Below are 19,032 nucleotides of genomic sequence, written 5' to 3'. Positions count from 1 at the left end.
TGGTATTACATTGTGGTTTTGATTTGCATTTCCCTGATCATTTGTGCTGTTGCACATTTTTTCATGTTTGTTCACCATTTGCATATCTATGTGGAATAGAAGTGGTGAAAGTGGGCATCCTTGTCTTGTTCCAGTTCTCGGCGGGGAATGCTTTCAAGTTTTCCCCATTCAGTATAATGTTGGCTATGGGAAGACAGAGTGATTATTTTACAATCAAATCACACCTATCATAAAAACTTCCGTTTCAGAATAAATGTCTAAGAGGCCCCAGAAGACCTGCCCCCATGGCCTCTGTGATATCCTTTCTGATCACCCTCCATATGCTCCATACACGCTGCCTCCTTGCTGCTATTCCTCTGACAGCTGAGGCCCACCTCTACTTTACGGCTATTTCCTTGTCCTGGAATGTGTTTGTCCCAGATATCCACATGACTAACTCCTTCACTCTCTTCAAATTTTTGCTGAAATGCCCACTTTTTCCCTGATTATCCCATTTAAAATTACAGCCCTCCAGTATTTCCATCCCCCTCACCCTGCTCTACGTATTTTTCAAAACATTTAATACATCCTAACTTGTATCTGTATTGTGTTTATTTTCTATCTTTCCTGGCTGAAATGGGAACTATCAAGACAGGGATCTTTGTTCCATTCACCAATGCATCCAAGCACTTTAAACACAGTGCAGGCACATGCAGGCTGCCCCATGATTGCTGGATGGATGAATGGACCTCCTACCACCTTCAGCCTTCCACTGTACCTGCTCAACCACGTGTCAGCACTGCTCTACTTGTACTTTCTCCCTAGGCACTAGGAAAGGATAAAAACGAAAGCAGTCACACCATCATACATACAGGTTTTACTATTAAATACATGACTCCAATGTTAACCTTCTACCTGGTTTTTGGTTAATTACCTTTTCTATTTCCCACAAAAACTATTTCAAACCACATACGCACTTCCATTTCATGTCATCCCCTGTGCTGCGGCAGGATGCACTGTTTCTATGCACATGGCCATTCAGTGTGGTCACCCCCAAAATTGAGTGTTCTGACAACAGGCAGAAGGGAGAACAGTATGCTGTCATGTGCTATATGCCACATAATAACCATGATAAAATACAAATTAACATCTCATGATAAAGTAAAAGGTAAAAATACATTACTGAGTTTTAAAATAATGTCTTAGATATTTTAATAGTATCATTATTTTATCTTCCCTGTAAAACTAATTAATGTGGTCACTAACCATCATAGATAAAATTTTGTAGGGTCTTGAAAAAACATAAAACCATAAGACCTCAAAATACTGAAAATGTTATTTTTTAAACTAAATAGTTACATTGGATATTTAACAGGGTAAGTCACGCTTCCAAAAACTAAATATTTTGATACAAAAATAGCTATTAAAAAAGCCCCATCAAGAAAACTGGCAAGTAATGTAATACATCAAGATATATTTCAACAAAATTTGTTAATAGAATTTATAATAGTAATAGGATAGTAATAATTTGTGATAAAATTATTACTCGATTTTACTGTAACTTTGTTCTTCACATAAAATAGACTTAAATGTATTCAAATTCTCCCTCAGTCTTTGTCTTTCCACCAGCCTCTTATAAATAGGGAGATACCCTACTTTCAGTACTAAAACATTCTACTGCATAGAAATAATAACTCCATGACACGTATTTGCAAAATATATTAGCTGATACCATTGGCAAAAAAAAAAAAAAATCCCATATTCATATACTAAGTGCACAGGGCTAAACTAGAAAACAAAACAAAACACTCATGTGAATTTTATTTTTTAACAGCATTAAAGTTTTATATATCATTATCAATATAATGGTTAAGTTTGTTCCATGGGGTAAAAATTTTTTTGAAGAATTCATAAATATTGAATTACAAAATGAGTGCCATACCACAAAACGCCTACATTACAATTTTCCCTTGATATATATTTCTACACATTAATTGGAAAAATGCTATTTTAATTAAGCTGATTTTATTTTTTCCTAAAATATTTAGTATAAGAAATAAAACATCATTTAAATATAATATATTTTGGATCTTAAAAAAAATATTAACTTTGCAGATTATTATTGCTTTTAAAAGCAAACATTCCTAAGATAAATTAGTTCTGTTTTAAAATAAACTAATAATTGTTTATTTCTTTCCGTGGATTGCAAAAGTTAACATTTTGCAAAAACAAAAAAAGAGTTAACATTTGAAAATATAAAATGAACTCAATTTAACTAATACTAAAAATAAAAGATTATACACTTTGTCTATACCTTATACAGGACCACTATACTTTCTATGTTTGGTTTGAAAAAATCGTTGCTCCCAAAATATCTAACAGACAACAGGCTGATCAAAAAGTATGCAGTTTACATTCATTCTGAGAACCCTGTGGTGGGTATTTAATATTTCTCTGCTTATATAATAAATGTAAGAGACTGGAAGATACATTATCTCACTATCTGGGGAGGAGAAGAGAGTATCACAAGAGTGGGAGATCTCTGGGTCAGAGAGAATGACCTGAGAATGGTGGTTTCATGGATTGATGTTGGAGGACTAGAAAAGACTTGCAAAAATAGAGATCAACATTTAATTTGAAATTATTGAAAGTATGTGGTCTTTAGACTTTGTCTTCCTCTAACACCATCATTTCATGAAAGTTATTTAACACATACATCATGAGTGGGTTGCATGTATATAACGTGTGTGTGTTTTGGGAACTGGAAATTCGGAAAAAAATCATATACAGTTAATACAGAAAGAGGCAGACAACAGCAAATTTTTAAAAAGCAAGGGAGCAGAGGCAGGAGTGACCATGTGACTGCAAGCTTTGTGATGTGCAGAAACTGCGTGGGGAGCTTGGATTTCTACAGCACATAAAAAGAAATTTGAATTACTTTAGTTAAAACTTTAAGATGTAGAAATCCAATGTGATATCTGTGCCTAAGACAGAAATTTTAAATACATACAAAATGCAACATGATATATATCCTCTCTAAGTGTGTACACATGTTGGTATGATGTATTCATAAGGGAAAATAAAAAAAATACAAAATAAAGAACTGCATGTGAAGAGATATGCAGACACCTTAATAATCAGAGAGGACCACACGTTTAGAAAACAAGATACAACATCATTATTAGTTCAGTAAAACTTTTAAAATTCTGACAATACTTAAGTGTTAGGAAAAGTATGAAAATATGAGAATGCACACAAACTACTGGAGTGAGTTTAAATTGGTTTTGCTACTTAGAAGAGCAATTTTAGAAAATACCTAGTAAAGTAAACAAGTGCATAGCCTATAAACCACAACTGTGCTTCTATGTGTGAACCTTGGAGAAACAAGTACCCATGGAGATATGATCAAGAATGTTCACTGCAACATTTCAAGTGCAAAAACAGGTTAAAATTATTAAAATATCCATCAACAGAATAAATAAATGTCACATATTTATAAAAATGAATTTTATAAATCAAATCAAATGGATAAAAGGGATGGATAGACATACAGATTAATCTCAAAAACATAACTAGATGTAATATCACAAATGTCCTGTCCTTTTACTCAACACGTAAGTAGCGTTCAAGAGTCATCTCTATGATTCTCCCTGCATAAGATAAATGAATATAAGCATGACTGTAGTCCCAGCTCAGGAAGCGGAGGTTGGAGGATTATTTGAGCAACACAGTTTGAGCCCAGGAGTTTGAGAAATTGAATATCTTATTTTAAAAAGCAGGTGAATTGAGAATGAGAATATAAATGTAATTTGTGTATTTTCTTCCTTTATGCTAACAGATACCAGCTACTGTTAAGGAAGAAGAAAGAAGGAGGGAAGGAGAGAGAGAATCTCTTGTTTTATTTCACAAGTCTTCTTGCTAAGTATCATTCATTTATTCATGCAGTTCATTTAATTATATTTGCTGAATATCTGCTCTGAGTTTCAAAAATTAAAAACAAATAGCAAAATGATAAATATCTGATTAAATGTCAACTCATCTAGCCAATAGATGTACAGTTCTTACATTGAAAAGGGAAAGCGTGTTTAATATAAAATCAAGAACTCTTTCACCAGCTATAAGCAAATTACTGTGCTTGCAAGATGAGATTACCATAGCCATAAGTGATATTATCATAACTATTATCTGTCAGAATTAAAACAACTAAAAGTTTACTTCTTAAAGTTTAAAAAAGAAACTTGGAAAAGTAAACCTGATCTTAGATCTATAGTTAATATTTTTCTACTATTGATATTATTTCATGTGAAGCAAGCTTTATTTCCAGCTGAAAAGTAATTTAAGCTCTTGCAACTTTTATCTAGAACAGGAAAATTGCTTGGTTTCTCATAATTAATATGAGCCTGCTGACACAGATTCAAAAGAAACAATTTTTAACATTTCAGAGATAAAGGATAGTTGAATAAAGACCAATTGCACTGATAGCTGCTGTATTAGATAACACACTAAACCATGCACTGCCTAAAACTGAACAAGGAAAAGAATGCGATCCCATTCAGAATGCCATTGACATAAAAACTTTCATGTGCCCCTTTATAGTTTAGAAATTAATAAACTAATAAATACGTGGACATATTAGGAGTCTGAGTGATCCAGTAAAAGTAAAATGGATTTAACATTTTGACACTGTGTACAGTCTAGTACCTAATGATGCTGGCACCCAGTAGGTGCTCAAAAGATATATTAAATGTATCAACAGAGGAATAAAAGAAAGGAAGAAGATGGAGGGAGGGAGGAGAGAGGAAAGGAATCTCTCATTTTATTTCTGAACCATTTTCTTGCTAAGTACCATTCATTCATTCATTCATTCATTCCTTTATTCATACAGTTAATTTACTTACATTTGTTGTGTATCTGATCTCAGTGCTAGAGATAGAAACAAGCAAGTCTCCCCAACACTACCAGCATAGGCTGCCTGTTCTCTTAACCTTGATCAAGTAATTCTTAGTGTTAAAAATAGCAATATGTCTTTATCCTTCCTAGGAATTTTTGTGTGTGTGTGTGTGTGTGTGTGTGTGTGTGTGTGTGAGATGGAGTCTCGCTCTGTCGCCCAGGCTGGAGTGCAGCGGCGCAATCTGGGCTCACTGCAGGAAAAATTTTAAATATAGTCCACTTCTGTAAAGCATAGCTGAAGTGACTTAAATAAGATTAATGTACTCTATGCTTGATATTGTAACATTTATATAAATCTATTTGCCCTCATATTCATTAATATATTTGAATATTAACTATGTCCTGTGTCTTTTACTATCTGTGTGTGTGTGTGTGTATACATATATATATACACTAGTTTTACAGTAGCAGCTATACGATAGCTATACACTTTACAGTAAGTAGTATCTGTTAGCATAAAGGATAAAAATCCATAAGTTATATTAATTCATCTGCTTTTTAAATATATTTAATTTCAAGGATATTCCTACATTTCATTAAAAATAGAAATCTATTTTTTAATAAATTCCTGAATCTAATATTTCAACCCCAGAGGACAGGCTTGCCAATCTTTCAAAAACATATAATCAAGGAATAAAAATTTAATTAGTCAAGAGATGAAATCAAAAAAATGTTAATTTTTGTTCTAACTATCCCTTACAGTTAGACTCTAGCAATAACATTCATTTTTTAGAATTTTACATTTCCAGTTATATGGAGAGCTGGAAATTTTCGAGAATAAAGACTTAGTATCTACCATATATTTTAGAAATATATGGGCATAATGAAGTTGAGAGAAATAGGAAAAGTTTCATTTCTAAGGAAAGATATAACATTTTAACCTTATCTTCTAAATATTAAAACAAAACACAAGCTTCCAATAGTGTCTTCCAAAATATTATTTTTTACTTTTTGAAAGTCATGTTGAAATGTTTGCATAGTTAAAAATTACAAAACTAAATTTCATTATTTTATTTAAACAGAGACTTAAAAACTGAAAAATATATAAGCTGGAAAAGAGTTGCTTTTTTACAGAAGATGACATATTCTCCGTCAACTTCCCCTATTTCTCCATGCATCACACCATACTGTCATGTATAAATAAACAAAACATTTATAATAAATTTCCAAAATATTTTTAAAGCAGAAAATCTTACAGTCATAGCAAAAACCACCAAAGGGAAACAAATTCTCGTATTATCCCAGGCTGTTCTGCTTTATTCATGAACATTACTAAGCCCCTGAAAATGAAGAACAGTTATTGTTTGCACTGTGACAAAGCCAACATTCCTCCTTGCAAACAGCACTACTTATTTATGAACAGCAACTGACATAAGGATAGCAGTTTGCTTTTTCTGCCCTATAAAATACTGCATGGACGATTGCCCTTAGAATATAGTGAAGTCCCAGGTCATAATCATGAGTCCTTCTAAAAACAGATTTTTGGCCAGGCATGGTGGCTCATGCCTATAATCCCAGCACTTCGGAAGAACAAAGTAGGTAGATGGGTTGAGCTCAGGAGTTCAAGACCAGACAGGGCAACATGGCAAAACCCCATCTCTACAAAATATCAAAAATGAGCCAGGCAAGGTGTCATAAGCCTGTAGTCCTAGCTACTCAGGAGGCTGTGGTAGGAGAATCACTTGAGCCTGCGAAGTTGAGGCTGCAGTGAGTCATGTGATCGCATCTTTGCACTTTGGACTGGGGAACAGAGTAAGACCCTGTTTCAAAAATTAATAATAGAAAAAATGAAAATAAATAAAAAATAAAAGCAGATTTTTGTCTGTTTTGTTCATTTTAAGAAAATGTGGGCCGGACATGGTGGCTCACGTCTGTAATCCCAGCACTTTGGGAGGCCGAGGTGGGTAGATCATGAGGTCAGGAGTTCAAGACCAGCCTGGCCAACATGGTGAAACCCCGTCTCTCTACTAAAAATACAAAAATTAGTTGGGCGTGGTGGCACGCGTCTGTAATCCCAGCTGCTCAGGAGGCTGAGGCAAGAGAATCACTTGAACCTGGGAGGCGGAGGTGGCAGTGAGCAGAGATCGCACCACTGCACTCTAGCCTGGGTGACAGAATAAGACTCCGTCGCAGAAAAAAAAAAAAAAAAAAGAAAAAGAAAGAAAAGAAAAGAAAAGAAAAGAAAAGAAAAGAAAAGAAAGAAGGAAAGAAGGAAGGACGGAAAATCTGCCTAAAGCAAACACAAATACATTTCTTTAAAAAACAGAGGAGTTGTCCTAGAGGCTAATTCTAGCCTAACTGGAATATACATAGGCAGTGGACTACAGGGCCCAGTGTGAATTTCACATAGGATAATCTTAGGTCTCTTCTAACAACAGCTGTCAGCATGGCTTCCTCTCTCCCGCATGCATTTCTAACCTCCCAGCTTTCATCTAACAACAGTGTGACCTCTGCTAAATCCACAGACCCAAGTGATCATTCTCATTGACTGTATTCAAAGGATTGCTGCAAAAAATATGTTTCCGTGGGGTCCCATAGGTCCATGAGGGAAGAGACCATACTACATTCCAGTCCAATGTCTTTTATAACCTACAATATAACTCGGAAAGCAGATTAATATTGTTGAACTAGGAAATATAAACGAATTATTTGAAAACTAAAAAATCAAAATGTAGCAAATTTACTTATATCATTTGAGAAGTTAATTGATTTCTCTATTAAATTTCTCTCAAGTAGACTGTTTCCCAAAACATAAGAAGGACTGCTTCCTTCTTATAAAGGCTTTATATTGTTTTCAGATATTTTAATTGCACAGAAACTAGATGGAGGGCATTTTACTTAATGATAAGGTAGCCTGATCATTTATGGTATGGCAAATTGATCCCTCGTATTGCTTTTGGCATATATATTTAAGCTTGTTTTTACGGAAATAAGCTTAAAGCTACTTATTCAATTCGATAAAAGTAGGTATTCTTATAAGGGAATTTGGTTCCAGAAAAGTTAGCCTTTAGGCAAATTTCTTTTAAATTTGTCTTCTCTTGTGATTCTTAAGTAAAACTTGACATCTACTAAGGAAGAAATAATTTATTATTAAAAAATCATATTTAAGAATGTCTCTATACTTTTTATAATTAATTTTAAATAGCAAAACTCAACCTAATGAATAAAGCAGATATAATTTAGTAAACAGAAAACAAAGGTTTACATAAAATTAGCTGACACTTCAATAGAGATGATCTCCTTAATATATATTTCTACTACTGAGATAGTTATCACTAAACTTTTAGCAGTATCACCAAAATTTTTCACTAGCCTCAATCCACCTTAAAAGTCTAAATATTCCAGGTTTCCTAACCCTTTGAACATAATGTGCTCTATCTTGATCACATATCCCAGATTCAATATGAATCCAGTTCACCGTTTTAAGCATATGCCCACCTACCACAAACTCCCTGTTCTGCTCAGACTGATATATTCACTACATGGCCTCCAAAATATATATTCCATATTGTACATACTATCCTTTTCATGAGAAGAAAATATAATTTTCTGTAGATGGTTAACGGCTTCTAACTTAGCTAAATCACAAATCTTTGTTTAAAATGTATATCAGTAAATTGTCCTCCAACAATTTCACATGAATAAATCCTACAATAGAAATAAAGTTGTTTTGTGGGGCATCTAAAAAAGTAGCTAAATTAATAACACCTTAAAATCTGACATTTCACACTTCCTACAAAAAAGCATTAATTCATCATGAACTACACTTTAACTTAAATTTTATTCTGATTTATTGATTTTAACAACTATCATTTAAAAAATTAAAGGGCTCTGTGATTTACTTATATATGTACACAAAGCAAATCATTCAAATAGATTGACATTAATATACTTATTTAAAAGGAATACTAACAGAAGTTATATTCTGCACTGAACAAAAATAGTAATTTGAAAAGCTGTATAATCTAGATATTTTCATTCTAGTCATATACAGAATAGCTAATGCTTTATAAGAGGAAAAATAAATTAAGCTATTTTATTGTAGTAATAAGGAATTTTATAGAAGAGATGACTAAAATAAGAAAAAGATCATGTATTTTTCAGTGTGTCTTGTAATTTTATAACCCATTAATTTTATATCTGAACATATTGCTTGAATTAAGGTTGAGTTCTTGTCTTAACTGACCCTTAAACATCCAATTAACATTTCCTATTTTACTATTTATCAGACTTGCTTGCACTGTGATATATTCCACTGGTGTTCTTATGAAAACCATATGAGGTTACAGCGAGGAAATTTCAAGAGTATTTCTTCAAATAACAAGGGCCTGTTGGGGGGTTGGGGGCAAGGGGAGGGAGAGCATTAGAACAAATACCTAACGCATGCAGGGTTCAAAACCTAGATGACGGGTTGACAGGTGCAGCAAACCACCATGGCACATGTATACCTGTGTAACAAACCTGCATGTTTTGCACGTGTATCTCAGAACTTAAAGTAAAATTTTATATAAAATAAAATTATGTGACATCCAAAAACAATTTAATAGACGAATCTATAATTATCCAGTTAAAAGCAATGAAATTTTATGTTATAGAACTTTTCCACGAAATCTAATAATTATGTCTGTTCATATTAAAGTACAGCTATGGGTCAGAATGTTGGCAGACCTGGAAGAACCCTATAGCAGTATATATTTCCAATGATCATTTCACTAATATAACAGTCCAACTCGGTTTCCCCAGTCCCACTCAATATATATGCCCACAATGACCTCAGAAACAAGTTTCGAAGGTTAGAAAAAGTTAAAATCTCATTTTATACCAGAATATTATGTAAATACAAGGAAATAAACCCAGTCAAGTTTGCCAGTGTAACTATCTTAGGCAAATTACATAACACAGCCGGTCCTTAGTTGCAGAATTCAAGATCCACTTACCTTGAAAAGCAGCTGCATTTCGAGATATTAGAAACTTTAATGCAGAGCTGGATGTTTGAAGGAACTGCTGCATATCCTGGTGAGCTGCAATCTGATATCTTTCCTCCATCTTCCTGGTGCAACATGTAGGCTTTTTGGATATGCAAACCTGGAGATCAGGTCCTGGAACACACCACATTTTTCAGAATGATTACCTGTCCATTTAACAAGTATTCCATGTTTTATATCAGGTGTTACGACCAGTTCTGCACACAAAGGACTCACATTCTATGTGAGGAATGGATTTTCTAGAGTACTTGCCATAAGAAAGTTTCTCCATTGCCCGTGAACACAGTCATGAACAAAATATTCTAAACCATTAACTCTTTGCTCAAATATTATATTAACTTCTTGGTCAAATATTAAGTATCTCCACTCAATAGAAAGCAAATTAACTATTATGTAAGTACAGAGTTCAGTCAAGAAAAAGGTTTTGCTTGTGTGTGTGTATTTTTTTTTTTTTGCTTATTTTATCAATTCAGCCAAAATTGTTTGAAATAAATATGTTATAGATAATTATGTGGACTAAAAAAACTGCTTTTCATGGAGAAATGGAACCGAATTTTGAACATCACATAAAGGTCAAACAACTTGACCTGATTGCTCAGCTGCCATCAGGCTTGTGCTGCCTGTGAAGTAGGCAATCTCTGTGATAATGACATGCTGGGAGATCAAGGCCCCCATGGGCCCAAGCTCAGCACCCAAGATTCCACTTACTATATAGCTGGTGAGAGACAATTCTCACCATTAAAAGCACTTTTTAGTTGTACAATCATATTTAGAAAAATCCTGTGAAGATGTATATTCCATGAAATGCAAAGTTATTAAGACATGAAATGTCAGCATTATGGTTACCAAAAAATCTTTGCTAGTATCACTAAACTCTCATCCTGGTGGGGACCCAGGACAAGCACCTTTATGCACAGCGGATATGCTAGAGGACAAAGAGGAAAAGATGTGGAGCACAGAGAGTGAGTGCCCAAAGAGGAAACCTGATGGAGAGAGTTGATGTGAGCCCCAGGGCATTCCAAGGCTACTAGATTATATGTAAAGCTCAGGACAATTTTATTCACATGATGGCCTAATATAATACAGTTATTTCCTTACTTTAGAATAAGAAGAAGAATTGTGGCCCTAAATCTCTGGGAGTTTCACAGGTTCCACATTAGTTCTTCTTCAACCAATTTTAGATCAGCAAAATAGGTGCATGCACACAGACACACACACAAGACGCATGCACCTAACAGCCACCTTTCAAGCTCTTCCTACTTTTTCACACAGAGTTGGCCTCAGGTCTCAGGTTTCCAAAAGTTGTTTCTGGGTCAGATGAAAATACATGAAACCACTCTGAGCTTCCTGTCAACATGAGACACCAAAATCTCTAACAATTTTGGCTGTAGTTTAAGTCAGACAAATAACAAATGACAGAATTTCAGCACTTTACAAAGGCTAAGAAGCATAAAATATTCATAAGTGTCACAGTAGGTAACATTTTGGCAATTGTTTTTCACTTATCTTACCTAAAGTTACCAAAGAGCAAATTCTACTTCAAACAGTAAAATTGTTTGAAAAAAAAAAAACAAAAACAAAGCTATCTTCTCAACTTTATTCCTAAATTGAAGGATTGGGGAATTAGCATCCAGAGAAAAGCAATAACAGAGACTGAGGAAAAGAATTAATGAATAAATCTTAAAGTTTATAAATATATTTAGTGTAGGAAAGACTGCTGAGGAACAAAAAGAACAATAACAGCAGATCATAGCAAACATCTCTTTGGAATTTAAATATCTAACACTGTTTTGTTAGACCAGTTCCTAAACATGGCCTGTGAAGGCCTCCAAGTTGTGACCCCTACTTTCCTCCCTCCTTCTTCAGTCTCATCTCCGGAAACACTGGCCATTGTACTCTTCCCATCACACTCTGGCCTTATTTCAGCTCTCCGTGTTCACCAAGCTCTCTCTTGCCACACAGCCATTTTCCATGGTCTTCTCTCTGTCTCAAACACCCTCACCCTACCTGTTCTCATGCACGCATGCAGCAAACCCTCATTTATTTCATCCCCACCTATTTTTCTTTACATCTTCACTCAGTCTTTCCAAGGGGAAGTTTCCTGAAGCCCCCAGACAGCTCAAGCTCCTATTACACATTCCTGGAGAGCTACATACCTCTCCATTGCACTTAACAGGGTTGCAATTTTATACTCTTTAATATGACTACTAATTAATTATTCCTGTGACCTATACTGTAAAGCTCCACACAGAGGATTTTTTGCTAATGATCATATCCCAATTGCCCAGCACATTGCCTAAGACATCATAAACACTCAATTTTCATTCATTAAACCAATAGTTAAGAATCTGCCATGTATATGCATTATCTCATTTAACCATCACATCAACCCTGTGATAGAGGTGCCATTACTACCACAGTTTACATATGAGGAAATGGAGGCATAAAGAGGCTTGAAAACTGTCCGGCATCACATGCCTACATACTACAAAATGGTAGAGCTGGTGTCTGGAAACAGGCAGGCTAATTCCCAAGCTCTAGTCCTCACCATTACTCCACTAAGAGGAAAATAGCTGTCTTAAGTCTGTAAATGTTTGTTTACAGACAAAACTGGCCATTTTCTACTCCTGTTTTGAAAGAAGGTATCTGTTTGGTAAGTTACAAGAAAATAAATTTCAGGTTAAGAATTACCCATGAAGTTTTATTTAAAGTAAAATAGGCTAAAATATATAGAGTTCCCATTTGCCTTTATGCCCAAATTTTAAATGGTAGAAAGTATACCTAAAAAGATGTTACAAATTGCCTTGACTGCTATTCTAAACATGGTATAAGAGGGAAACCGTCATGTCTTAGCAGCCACTCTGAGAAAGCATGTATAGCAATTTAGACCACTTAGCATAAGTACCTTTGTCAAGTCGATAACAGTCTGCATGGATTAATTCCGACTTTCACATAGAATCTTGGACATTTGTAATGACAACATTAAACTAAATTCCAAACCAAATTAAGACCATACTTGAAAGATCAACTTATCTCTCCTTGGCACATTTCCATCAGTATCACTTATAAGATAAGCTTAAATAATTCAGAGTTGGGGTCACAGTGAAAAGGGAAAAGAGTTGACAGGAAATGTGTTCCCTAAGTTACTATATCAGTCCAAAAGACAGACAAGATGAACAAAATCCACAGGGAAAGAGCCATCTTTTACATTCTGTTCACAGTATCAGCACAAAGGGCATAATAAGATGTTTGGGTGACATAAAGCCCAGGCTCCTATTGTAAATAGAACAGGCATCATAAGAAAGCAAAGCTAGAGTGAACCCAGATACGATTATGCATGGTAACTAGAGGTCTCTGAAGATTTCAACGCCTGGCTTCGAGGAACACGGCATGATCCCAGAATTCCATGAGACAGCAAGAGTACACAACCCAGGCTCTGGAGTGACAGTCACGTTTCTAAACAATAAAATCAAACTACAAAGGAAACAGAGTACTAAAAACAAAACTAAAAATAAAACAGTATATGCCTCAATGAAGGAGACTTCAACCAGAATTATGGGGATATTTCTGAATTCTCACCCAGAAGCAGCAGTAGTGGTTAACACATCTTCCTTTCAGTTCTCTAGCATAAGAAATTTACAGATTATCTACCTGCTTGTATATTTTTAATATGTTAAATAGAAATATCAGGAGGCATTCTGGAAATATGGTGGCAGTGGCAGCGGCAGCATCGTTTTCACTATCTCCAAATCCCCACATAAAACCAGATAGAACTAGAAAACCAACCCCCAAAAAAACAAAAACAAAATCAGATGACATGATATCCCCACAAACTTTAAAATACAAACAGAATGGGGAGAAACCAGCAATAGGCACAAGATCTTCATGGTATCAGAGGAGGGCACAGGGTAGAAGAAAGATGCAATGGAGGAATGTCTGAAGGATCTGAGATCAGGAGAACCCCAAACTACTGAGCAGGAGTCACAGGAATGCACAAAGACCCACTTGAGAATACAGTCGCTCCCCACTTAACCATGGTTCCACTTTCCATGCATTCAGCTCCTCACAGTCAATCACAGTCTGAAAATATTAAACAGGAAATTCCAGAACTAAAAATCTCATAAGATTTTGCCCGGGTGTGGTGGCTCATGCCTGTAATCCCAGCACTTTGGGAGGCCAAGAGCAAATCACTTGAGGTCAGGAGTTTTAGACCAGCCTGGCCAACATGGCAAAACCCCATCTCTACTACCACTACAAAAATTAGCCGGGCATGGTTGCATGTTCCTGTAATCCCAGATACTCAGGAGGCTGAGGCAGCAGAATCACTTGTACTTGGGAGGTGAAGGTTGCTGTGAGCCAAGATCACGCCACTGCCCTCAAGCCTGGGGGACAGAGTGAGACTCTGTCTCAAAAAAAAAAAAAAAAAAAAAAAAAAAAAAAACCCAGAAACTCATAAGGTTTAAATTGCTTGCTATTCTGAGTAGTATGATAAAATCTCATGCTTTCCTGATCCATCCCACCTAGGGAGTCGATCATCCCTTTGTCCAGGAGATCTCCGCTATCTATGCTCCACACTCATTAGTCACTTTCTAGCCCTCTTGGTGGTCAGATCCACTGTCCCGGTATGGCAGTGCTTGTGTTCAAGTAACCTTTATTTTGCTTCAAAATGGCTCCAAAGCACAAGAGTAATAATGCTGGCAATCTGGATTTGCCCACAGTGCTTCACTTACGTGAAAAGGTAAAAGTTCTTCAGTTAATAAGAAAAGAAAAAATAACGATACACTGAGTTTACTAAGATCTACATAAGAATGAATTTTCTATCCATGAAATTGTGAAGAAAGGAAAAATAATTTGTGCTAGTTTTGCCATCGCAATTCAAACTGAAAAAGTTACGGCCACAGCGCATAAGTACTCAATTAAGATGGAAAAGTATTCAATGTGTGGGTGGAAGACATGAACAGAAACATGTCCTGACTGACAGCAATTGCGTTTGGTTCTATCTGATGCTTCAGGGATCTACTGTGGGTCTTCGAACATATTCCTTACAAGTAAAGGTGGCTCCTGTAGCAGTTGAAACTGGGAGAATTTTGCCCCCTCAATCATTAAATGTGTTCTATCCACCCATGATAGAAAAGAAGGAACAAGAGCAGTCCCCACCCCAGTAAACTCTTACACAGGTCCAGCAGGGCTTCTTTCCAGGACAGAATCACACACAACAGAGAAAATTCTGTAAGTGGAATCAAAATGCAACAGAAAAGGGATTCAGGACACAGAGAAAGTCTAGCCCAAAGTGCAAAGGAAAATAAATCCAGAAAATAACATAAAACAAGCTTCCACATTTTTAAACACTACACAAAAACAATAGAAGAGGAAGCTCTGCAATGTTAGAGAAGCTATGCTGAAGCCTGTCTCAATAAAAATGTTAAGTAAAACAAACACTAACTTTATATAAAATGAACAACAAAAATATTGAGGTCAATACTCTGCGTTACTATAATAAAAAAGAGAATAAGAAACAGAATAATATCCCACAGACAAGAAAACATATGCCGGAATGATATGCTCCCCTCCAAAAAAGATCAAAAATTTAGCCATACTATTTCAAAACAAGCTGAAAGACAATGACACAAAATATGAAAGAACAACATATGTCAGAATTTTAAAACTCAAATATGAGGTGATAGTACTCAGGATAAAAACTAAAGATGAAAGAAAATAATTCCAAATGAAGCCTCACTAGAAGGAACACAAGAGCCAGTCACACAAACGTAATACCTTAAGAGAAATAGAAAATCAAAAATAAAAACTTTGAAAAATCAAAAAGAAGGAAAGAATTTGGAAGATAGTGACAACAAATACCAAAGTGAGATATTGATCATGTGAGCCCCTGAAGAAACAACAGGATAAATACTAAAAACTGTACTTTATGTCATCTGAAATTGTTGTGACTCTATCATGGGATAAACAAGCAATTTTTGAATGTAATTCTGTCTTCTAATTCCATCCTGTATTCTTGAAAATCCGGATTATTAGTGTGGAAGAACGGAGATACAGATATGATAAAGAAGAAGTTAAGTAAGACTCTGTAATCTTGAATTTGAATTAGAACTAATATGAACTCATAAAGAAGTTTACCTTTAAAAAGTATGTAATTCCTACCTTCCCCGAAAAGACCCCAAAACAACCACCAACCAGATAGCAAAGGGCATTCCTCATGCCCGGATTATGGTCTTGAAGCACCATTTCCTCAAGAAGAAATCAGTGCTTCTTGAAGAAATGGCTCATTCTTCTGGGGCAGAAAATCTGTCAGATGACAGTCTGACTAAAACATCTTATGCAGCAGATAGCAAAGAATCTATCAAATAACTACAAGGCCATATCAAAAGAACACAGGAACTATGTTAGTCTGCTTGGGCTACCACGACAAAATACCACAGACTGGAGCTTAAACAACAGAAATGTATTTTCTCATAGTTCTGGAGGCTGGAAGTTTAAAGTCAGGGTGCCCACTGGGTTGGTCTCTCGTTGGCTTGCATATGACCATCTTCTCTCTGTCCCCTCACATGGCCGTTTCTCTGTGCACGCAGACTCCTGGTGTCCCTTCCTCTTCTTCTGATGACAACAGTCATATTGGATTAGGGTCCTACCCTTGTGGCCTCATGTAACCTTAACTACCTGCTTAATCTCTAAGTCCATCTCTAAATACAATCATATTGGGAGCTTTAATATAAATATTGGGGAGACACAATTTTGTTTATGAAAGAAGCCACCTTCAAAATGTTTGCAGTGGCCAAATATGAGACAATTTGAGCTTTAATAATAATTGTAATGGATTGCAACCAACCAAATATGCTTAAATCCATGGGACTGTATTGACTGTTTTAAGTCTGTCAGCTTTGGAGGGTGATGAGGGAAGATTATATTAATTTGGAAAATAGTAAATAAAAAGAAAGAAGCAAATAGGTATCCTTCCTTTTGGATATGAACCGTATCAGTAAATAACCAAACAGCAGATAGAAGAAGCCTCTCTTCATAATAAATAATAAGAGAAATAATAAAATGTGAATGCCACCATTAATCTCCAAGGAACTGATGGATATAGGCGTTAAGCAACAATAGCTGCTAAAATCACAGAGACAACCAGACCTTAAGTGCCTTCTACAGTCCCTGCCAAATACCAACTAACGTCTTGCCGAAGGAATCAAACCTGAGTCTGATCTTGTCTCTGAATCCAGCTGCCAAAATGGAAGAAACACAAAGCACTAAGGAACATTTTTGTTGCCACCATGAGTATGCAATCAGCAATATACAGACTGGAAAACTCTGAAAGCCAAGTGGTCCAGATTCTCAACCGATATATAAGGAAAAGAAAGAGATGGAGGGAGACCTGGTATGTTACAAGAGTTATACAAAATAATAAAGTTCTAGAGATCTGTTGCACAATACTGTGCTTATAGATAGCAATACTATAACACACACATAAACATTTATTAAGAGAGTAGATGTCATGTTCTATATTTTCATCATAAAAAAAGGAGAGACAGAAGATATAACAAATGTTCTTTTAAAATGGGCAACACATGGAGGTGATAAAAACTACTTTTTAACAACAAAAGAAATCATTATACAAATAGTATAGTGGTAACTTAGTGATAAGAGAGTATTTTGTTAATAGAATGGGACTCATAGAAGGACTTTCAAGATACTGCCAAAAGTTTCAAGTTTTCAACCTGGGTGGTAGTTACAAGGATGTTCAACTTATAATAACTTATTAAGCCATACATTTGTGTGACTTCCTGTGTCTGTGATTTATTTTATAATAAAAAATATTTTTAAAGTAGGATTGCTGGTTGATAATACGCATTCTCCTTTTATTTCAACTTTTACCTCTCCTCTAGTTAACTCACAGGATTTTTATAATTGTAGCACATTAGCTTTACTGATGGTAGACATAGAGAAGAGTCTTTGGTACCAATACGTTGAGATCAAGACATATTTACCAGAGTGGATGTTACATGTTATGAAATACCAAATGCTCACCAGATGAAAACAGAGCCTTGAAATTCACAATAGAAAACTGATAATTGGTAAACTTGCTCCTCCTACCTTTTCTAAGACTATCTTCTTTACAAAATACATTCAAGAACTGAGAGGAGTTTTGGAAATGTTATAATGGCAGAAGGGTTTTGACTGACACACATGTAATCTTTCATCTATATAGAATAAAAAATACTTAAGACCATTGATCTAGAACAATCTGCTGAGAGCTAGCCAGCATCTGTGCCTCCTGCTGGAATTTTCTTTGAAAATCCAGGAAAGCAAAGGTCCCAGGAAAGCAAAGTTTTCTGTCTTCTACTGAAAATGAATTTGATGGTGCAAAGGTGCAAGATTTGCAAATGCCATAGTCATTTTCAAGCTCAGAGTAAAGTCTTGATCCACCATAGGTTCTCCAATCACCTGCAATATAAAGAAATCTAGCCAATACAATAGCAACAATATTTCCCAGGGTAATAGCATGCCAAACCATTTACTTTCTTCTATGATTTATCCCACAACTTCGAAGGGACTTTATACTTAAATGAAGGTCTGATAACACCTCTTTAATGGCTACTCAAGTTCCCTGCCCTGAAGTGAAAATGAACCTTATATGTCCAAGAAACAAAAAGGGTCCGACTTACAGTATGGCTACACTATCTTACAGATAGTAACCATTAACTCTGGGAAAATGCAACAGACTTGAAAGCCCTAGAGAGTGGACAAAAGAGGGAAGATTCTGAAGAGGAGTCAATATTTGAAGGAAGAGAAAAAGCAGAGGATTAGTTTTCTATCTCTGTGGCCTTTAGCTTGAGGATATTCCACATACAAAGTGACTCAAATAGAAAACTCATAGTTTTTCTGGACTGAAGAACTAGAAGACAGAGATTGGGGCAATCAGAGTTTCTAGAAAGTGAAGAGGGAATACCAGGGAAGAGAGGGCCAGAGAGCAAGAACCTAGTTTCTGTGTAAACTCTGCCCAATCTCTGGCCGATCCCTGAACTGCACCTCACATAACTAGAGCAAACTATAAGCAGCCTAGCTCTTGGCAAGCTAAGGATGAAGGAACTGAATGAAAATTACA

At 35.5% G+C, this 19,032-nt stretch overlaps 1 protein-coding gene across 1 annotated transcript in view; it reads right to left on the bottom strand.

The window, feature by feature from the left end:
• Positions 1–19,032, bottom strand: part of GPC5 (glypican 5) — a 1,483,371-nt gene that overhangs the window by 1,428,689 nt on the left and 35,650 nt on the right. Inside the window, exon 2 of the mRNA XM_025364794.1 lies at positions 9,867–10,028. Coding sequence (XP_025220579.1) covers positions 9,867–10,028 — 162 coding nt within the window. The remainder of the gene's footprint in view (positions 1–9,866; positions 10,029–19,032) is intronic.

Source organism: Theropithecus gelada, chromosome 17 (assembly GCF_003255815.1).
Source record: "Theropithecus gelada isolate Dixy chromosome 17, Tgel_1.0, whole genome shotgun sequence".
Classification (NCBI taxonomy): Eukaryota; Metazoa; Chordata; class Mammalia; order Primates; family Cercopithecidae; genus Theropithecus; species Theropithecus gelada.
This window is presented reverse-complemented; position numbering and strand designations above follow the sequence as displayed.